This window comes from Nuphar pumila, chromosome 11 (assembly GCF_984573655.1).
Source record: "Nuphar pumila chromosome 11, dmNupPumi1.hap1.1, whole genome shotgun sequence".
NCBI lineage: Eukaryota > Viridiplantae > Streptophyta > Magnoliopsida > Nymphaeales > Nymphaeaceae > Nuphar > Nuphar pumila.
Window position 1 is genome coordinate 19810983 of NC_143259.1, and position 8384 is coordinate 19819366.

The 8384-nt window shown below is 36.9% G+C and overlaps 1 protein-coding gene across 2 annotated transcripts in view; it reads left to right on the forward strand.

Annotated features, from left to right (window-relative positions):
- The window catches only part of LOC149822154 (uncharacterized), a 68340-nt gene extending 60402 nt beyond the window's left edge, over positions 1–7938 (forward strand). The window contains exons 8-9 of one of the 2 annotated variants that reach the window (XM_089980138.1): positions 7506–7600; positions 7693–7938. In XM_089980138.1, the coding sequence (XP_089836264.1) occupies positions 7506–7600; positions 7693–7794 (197 nt within the window). In that variant the 3' untranslated portion in view covers positions 7795–7938. The remainder of the gene's footprint in view (positions 1–7505; positions 7601–7692) is intronic. The other variant, XM_089980139.1, reaches the window with a different exon arrangement.
- Positions 7939–8384: the final 446 nt, after the last annotated feature.

An 8384-nucleotide genomic window follows, 5' to 3' on the forward strand; every position in this document is an offset into this window, starting at 1 on the left:
TGTGCCTCCCCTTGCCCTCCTACGCTGCTCTTAAAGGGCTCAGGGGGCGATGAAAGGGGAAACCCCGATGGGTTTCCCTTATCTTCCCGAAATCGCAGGTGGAGGGGGGGTTTGTTGCGGCACTCGAGAAGAGGATTTAAAATCCTCTTCCTGAGTTGGGTTATTAAAACCCTACCGATGACGGGGCCGGGTCGGGTCCGGACCCGACCCGGCCCGGGTCTGATACAATTTTTTTTTTGAAACGTGGGTTTTACATACAATATGATATTTTATATCTTAACATCACTGAGTATCAATCTGTTGTTCACAGTGCAGTCTTTGATAAGGCCAGATGACCTTCACTTTCAGAACGTATTTAAGTTTGCTTACTGCCAAAATGGATGAGGTGGATACATGTTCATCAAATAACTGGAAATGTATGGTTTTTATAAATCATCTCCTTGCTTTCTTTGGGGTCTGTGAGTGCTATTGTGCCCCTATCTGATCTGATTAAGCATGTAACTAGTGTAACCGTGTAGCACTGGGCTTCAGTTCTGTTTTCCATGTATAGGAGATACTGCATTGTGAACCCAAGATCCCTTTCTGGTCACATTCACAGAAGTTAACCATTCCATTCTTCATGGCCAGTGTTACCATGTAAACTAAAAAATTTCACAATACCCCTTAAAGTTTTCTTTTCTGGTTGTTTCTTTTGCAAGCATGATAAATTGATAATGTACATAAGTATGTTTTTTTACATTAGTGGGAGTTCAATCAATTCTAAGCAAGAGTTCTTTTGTTGCTTTGATATGCATTGTTATGTTCCCTATAGTTTATGAACCTTTGTCTTCTGGCTTGGATGCATCTAGCTTTGCGAACCAAACTGTAACGACCCCGACTCATACTCGTGAAAAAGTGATAATTTTTTTTTTTAAACAAATGCGGAAACATTCTTAGAAACCCGGGGCCCTTACAGTTTAAATACAACCACCACCACAAGAGATCTTATACCCATCATCCAAACAAAGCACAAACTTTATTTATTAAAGTGCAATGCATAGAGTCTGAGACGTAAGCAAATAAAATATAAATAAAACAAAAAGAAGAGTCATACTGTCCTAAGAAAAGTTTGCCAAGAAGTCGCATGGTCTCCTTGTAGCCCTCTTGAAAGCAAATCCCTTCACTGGGCCTTAGAAACTGTAAAAACACAAAAGTAGGGGTATCAGAATCTAAAGAATTCTGTATACGAATTTCTCTAATGAAACAAATAAGTAAAAAAAACACAAATAAGATTTATGCAATATTTTAGAGAAAAGACATTATGACAAATTCATAACTCAATTAACTATTCATGCAATAGGGAACAATCAATAAGCATGAGGGAACACTTTATTAAACAACATGAACCATAATTTAAGCAATAAAGATATTTAACATGCATTAGAGAACAAACATCATGTATTCACCAATATATGACAATTAAAGGAACAAGTATGCATGGTTTAATGCATAGCAAGAATATGCATAATTTCAGTGCACATGCATGAATAAATTATTATCTTTTATCAGAGTTTTCTTTTTATATGGATGTCCCTATTAAATGCATACAATTTAAGTTTCTATTTTTATTACCATTGCTTGCGGATACTCCAAACGAGTAAGAAATTCTCGAGGTCAAGTTTGGTCCTTAGGGTAACTTAGCACACAAGTTATATTTTATTACTGGGTTCCAAACTTAGCCTTCGACCGAAACAGCCTTCGGAACATTAAACATCCAAATCTAATATTAGGACACAAGGAACATCCAAATCCACAAGTGTCACTTTTTTGATATACCAAAACAACAGCTGTGTCTACACACCACCCCCAGGTAAAGTAGAGGATTCTCCCTAAAACCGTAGTCAGGAGAAGAACCTCAATATCGGGTTAAGGAGTAACAACAACACACACGAAGCTTTAGTATCACTACGGTCTATGTCACATGGGTGCGGGTGCGACACGGGTGCGGCGCAATTTCAAAAATTTTGGACACGGGGACTCGGCTATATATATATTAAAAATAAAATAAAATATATATATATATATAAGACTCGGTCAAAGTTGTGCCCATTAGGGGACAGGTGATGAGTTGTGAAGGCATTCTGTACACTTTCTTCATACAGGAATAATTCACTTTTGGGCACTTTCTTCATACACTGTAATAATTCACTTTCTTCATACAGGAAAAAACCACAAAAACTTGAGTTGTGCCCATTCTGTACTTAAAACTTGAAAGTGTACAGGTTTTTTAGTTGTGATGGGTTTTTTTCCTTACAGCTGCAGCCCAGAAAATTTTAAAAAAAATTTCAAAAAAAAAAAAATTCCAAAAAATGGACCAAAATGACCCTGGGTGCGTTGACCGCACCCAGGGTCGAGTTGACCGAGTCCGAGCCGCACCCGTGTCGGTGCGTGTCGACGCGGGTGCGGCGACCTTGGAGCTGAGTCCGTGTGACATAGACTACGGTTCTTCAAAACCGTAATGTCCAAGATTCTCATACTATATAAGGGATGTTAATGAAATATAAATTACACTGTTCTTTTAATTTCTTTTATTTTGTCATTAATTCATCTTCTTTAATTTGCAATTCAACATGCAGAATTAATAACACAAGCTCGCAAATCAGCATGCGAAGCTCTTCACGGGACCACAACTCGTGGGAATACAAAACAATGCAATTAGAACCATAATATCACATTTGATTTTTGCAATGCATAATATCTCAAACAAAGAGCAACACATGCTCAAGGCTTGCACGATTTACGATGATCCATTTTGATCATCTATGCATTCATATGCAAAAATCATGAATAACATGCTACTATGCATTCGTTTTTAAATGTTTCTCAATGCACATTCATTTATGCCAATTTAAGGATGTGCATGAAACAATAATATTCATATGCATGTGCATGAGTTCACACAACCATACCAAGTGCATGCTTTCATTCATGGATCACTTCACTTAAAACATGTGAACATGCATGCAATTATGTACATGCAAAACATATCTATCTATCCCATGTATGCATATGCACATGAAAGCGCTATGCATTACTACTCCGAACATGCATAGCATAACTAGTCTAAACATGTGCAAAATATCATTCTTTTGCGTGCACAGGGCTGAATATAACATGAATAGCAAATCTGAAATTTTACAAGCACCCGACTGGGTATTGCCCAAGTCTGGCCAGAGTCCAGACCACAAAAACAAACTCCTTTTTTTTTTTTTGAAAGGGTGCCAGCCAAGTGGCTGACCTGACAGGGTCAGTCAGGTCTGCATTAGCCCAGCCGATTGGCTGGGCCCGGCAGCGTGCTAGACCTGCCCACGAACCCAACAAAACAACACACATATGTGTATATATATATATATATATATATATATATATATATATACTTTCGAGTATGCATCCGTACACAAGTTTATTACTCCGGTATACATGTATTTGCATATCTAAACTCAAGCATGTATGTATATGAAAATTTTCATTCAGATACACCTGTATATCCGGATTTACAAACAAATAAACATGCTTTTGTATATTTATATTCAAATATGAATGTATAAACAAATCCACGTGCAATATATATATGCATATGCAACCATATACGAATTCAAAATCAAGTATGCTTGTAAGAATAACTTACATTCAGATATGTACCTATTCTTAACATATGTGGATTTTTATTGAGATATGCATATGCATTAAGTATTCTTTCACATGCCTACATGCATCCACCAACTTATACATTGGGTAAATTGTGGGAGTCAAATCTACTATGATGCAAACACATGAAATGTCATATTTATCATAAATTAAAATTCTGTTTTGGCATTGAAATAAGCATGTACAGAAATTTATTTTTGGCAGGATGTGTAAAATAAAAAATACATCTATAAAATAGGATCCATAAATCCTCATCCATGTATTTTAGAGTAAACATCTAGATTTACTATTTTTTCATGGATTTCTACCAAAATATTGTATGAAAATGCAATCTATATTCAATTTCTCACTTGAATCAAGAGAGGAAACCCGTACCATGAATGTAGATCAAAGAGAAATAAGGTCGGATGGTGAAAAACGTGGATGGCTAGAGAAGATATCCTTCTTCTCCCCTTTTTCCTCCCTTTCTCTTTTTCTTTCTCTTTTTTTTTTGATATATATATATATATATATATATATATATATATATATATATATATAGAGAGAGAGAGAGAGAGAGAGAGAGAGAGAGAGAGAGAGAGAGAGAGAGAGAGAGAGAGAGAGAGAGAGAGAGAGAGAGAGAGAAATAAGGGGTGACACCCCCCCCCCCTTCTCCAGCCCCTTATAAATGGGCTGGAGAGAGGGAGCTCTCCCTATATTAGACTCTTTCCTCTCTAGTTTTCGAAAATTTCCAAACTCTAAGTGTTGACTTTTTTTTCAAAGTTTTCATTATAAATAGACTTTCTAAAACCTTCTTAGCTCTTCTATATGTGTTTAAGGACTCTACTAGGAGTCCTAAACAAACACCAAAAATGAAAATTTGGAATTAAATAAAATTAATTAATTAATTACAGTGTTATTAAAAGCGCACCTCAAGGCGCAAAAAGCATGCCTTACCTCAATGCGAGGGGCTTTATGCCTTGAGGCGCAGACATAAGACGCAAAAGCTCTGAGGCGCACACCTCATACGCCTTAAGGCGTACGCCTCAAGGCGAGGCGCGCTTCAAGGTGAAGCGTACACGCAAAGTTTTTTTTTCTTCTGGCTAATTCTTTGTTAGGTATCTGCACACACCAAAATGTGTTTTTTTATTAGTCTAGTGACTCCAGTTGGTAGAAGCCTTAAGTACTTTAAGTGAAGGGATGTGGTCCTTATCGACTCAGATCCTCTGCATGGACCATTGTTGATGACAACAACAAGCAACCTGCTTACTATTCAGAAAATGACAAGAATAAAAAAAGTTATCATGATCATCCCTCTGCAAGCACTTCAATTGGGACTTGCAAATCTATCATCATCTAAACATATTAACTCCTGATCTGCATCCTTAAAAAGGCCTAAGAGAGCTAGAAACAGCCAAATCTGATACGATTTGAAAATGCACTAATAATATAAACATTAATACAAATAAAATAAAATATTAAAATATTATTTACTTCTACTATACTGGATTTTTGCATGTACCCTCTTATTAATCTTGTCTAGGGGTGTCAACGGGTCGGGTTTGGTTCGGACCCAAGATGAACCAGACTTGGACCAAATTTTCGGGTATGGCATTGGGTCCGGACCTAGGTCTAATCGGTCCACCATAAGAAAAACCATACCCAGACCTGATAAGAACTACATGAACCAAACCAGGTAAATGTTAGGAAAACCGCGAGCAAGAAACAACTGAGACCCCCCAGAGAAAAAAAATTTGTTTTGGGGGGCGCTGCCCCCCAAAGACCCCCGCCAGGGGCACCCCCCCCTGGACCCCCGCCCGCTGACCGAGCAGCGATACCCGCGCTGGGAGGACCCCCTTCTTGTAAGGGCAAAAACTCTGAATCAGGCTCCATAACTCATCAGTAAAACCATATTTTCTATCATTTTTACATTGAAAAATTATGGGTCTTAATTAGAACTCAGGTCGAGTCCGGGTCTGGTATAAAATTTCACAAACTATACCTAGGTCCATGTATTAATCGGACCTTTGGGTCCGTACCCGAGTCTTAATTGGGTCTTCTTATTTATCACCATACCCAGACCCTATAGGGTTTGGTTTGGGATTGGGTATCCAAATTCAGGCAAAGAAATTAGACCCATTTGGGTCAATTTATTAATAGTGGTAGGTTATTAATTGAAGAGAATTTTGGTTTCTAATGTTTGAAAAACAACATAAATAAGATCTCATGCTGTGAGAGAATTTTGATTTCTTAGCATTAATGTTACTTTTACATGTTAATCTCATATTTTTTCAGTATTTATTTGAGATTTTTTATTTCTTGTTGGTTGTTGCTTCATCAATAAAGTATTTTTTTTATTTATAATTTTAGATATTTTTTATAGTTTTTTTTTTAAGTTTTCAAAATAAAATTTGAGGCTTACGCTTTACGCCTCGAGGCTTATGCCTCGCCTCAGATTTTGGTGGAGCGTCTCGCTAAGCCTCAATGCTTTTCCCATCATTGTTTAATTATTAAATATTAAATAATGAATAAATATCCAGAAGCTTCCAAAAGTTGTCATATTAACTTAGGAGACTTTTTAACATTAATTAACTTCAATTTAAAGGTATCTAATGAATTTAAAGTTGGAAATTCGTTGGGCATGGGTTTGGGTTTGGATTTGGATTTGGATCTAGATCCAAGATCCAAATCCATCTCTAAAAATCCAAATGGGTCTAGGGCTGGATCAAATCCAGATTAATATGGGTCATAGATAGAGTTCAGATATATATTAATTTGGATCAAATCCATTGGATCTAGTCTGATCCAAATCCGGACCCGAACCGACAAACTGCTTCTTTTTTGAAAAAAACAATAATTTTTGGGTCAACCGTAACCCGAATCAAGGAAAATAAAATATCGTTACACTCAGAATTTTGAGACGCATCCAACGATATATAATTCGAATTTCGCTTCTAAAATTTGTCTGAAAATAACTCGAATTCTGCTCGAATTTCGCTTGAATTTAAAGGTTGAAAATAAAAATCTCACGTTTTAAGTGGATTGTTTAGTCCTTGACAATGAGACCTGGGCCAAGCCCAGACTCAAAAGCATCAGCCTAAAATCGAGAATCTGCCGATTTTTCTTCTATACTTGGCCAAAGTTTTGAAAAAACTCAAAATGAGTAAGTATGAAAATACACGATATTACACAAACTGATCATCTTATCTGTTTGTTGACTATAGGTTTACACCATTAATGCACATAAGATGGACAAATTTTGGTACAGAAAACAGCCATAATAAACTTGTTCATATATTTCCTTGTGTTGCATTATTAATGCACCTGAATCATTTGTATGAGACAAATGGCTTTGGGGAACTTTGTGGTTCGATCACACTGGCTGTGGTCATTGCTGAAAGCTTCTGTTGGCCGTAATATTGGGTAAATCCTCATTCAACATCCTGCTTTAATCTAACTGGCCAGTGTATGCTTTCTGTTCAGGGGGGTGTACCTTCCTCCTGTTAAGTGTACCATCACAGCTTAAAGTTGCGGGACTTTGAAGTTTACCAAGATATTCAAAGCAGCAGATATTTCTGATAGATAAATTGTTCTTTTCTTGACATTCTTCCTCCAGCCTTTTTTTTTTTACCCCAGAAAATCCCACCACCTTTGGAAGAAACTGTTGTGATTCTCCTCGATGGTAAACATGCCTCCTAACTCAGGATCTCTATTCTCATGGTTGGATGCTTAGTTCATGATGCTAGTATGAATGCATGAATGATGCAAAATACAAGTTTGTTTGTTCTGATAAGCATGCAACATACAAGTTAGTAACATAGAAAATTGTTACTTTACAGAGAACGAGTGGGCGTTCGACCTCCTATACTGTATAGCCTTCAAGATGATGGATCAGCAGTGGCTTGTGATGCGTGCTACATATATGGATTTCAATGTATTTTTCCTGTCTTTTGGAAGTAAATACTGGTGGCTTCTATTCAGATTAAGATTTACCTGACTGCTAGGCCTTTTTGTTTCATTTTGCAGTCTGTAATGAAGGCCACACGTGCGCAACTGGAAAGAGAACTACTTCTTGAGGAGATAGCACGCCTGGAAGAAATGCCGTCTTACAGATTGCTACTTCGGTAACAATTGAAGTCTGTAACAGCAGTTGTAGAATAAGTTTTCACTCTTGTATTTCTTTTTACTCTTTTTCTTTTGTTATTTGAAATCCTGCTTCTTTGGGGTTTAAGTTTTGTCAATTGGTTCAGGAAAAAAAAGAAAAACTTACGTCAATTAATCTCTCTCTCTCTCTCTCAAGAGAACCTGGAAGAGGTTGGCAGACACCTATTCTACGTTCAAGTCCCTCATGCTGGAAGAACCATGTGTTAGAATATTGACCGAGGCATTTTCTGCATACTTCTCACTGTTCAAAACAAACGCTATACAATTTCAAAATGGGACTGGTTCGTTGAAACTATGGTGCTGCACATCGAAGGCCTGGAAGCAAGTGGCCGTATTGACAAACATCAGCTCTATTTTAAAAAAAAAGTGAGAAATTGCCTAGCCGATAAAAACTTAAATATCACCTGAAATTAACCCCCTGTTTGGATTACTTTATAAATAGTTGCTTACTATTTTTGCTTATTTTAAAGAGTAATTATGGTGTTTGGAACTTTCCTTTTAATGACTTTTTATAAATTTCACCCCTTTTTTCCAATGTAGGGGAGGCCTACTTT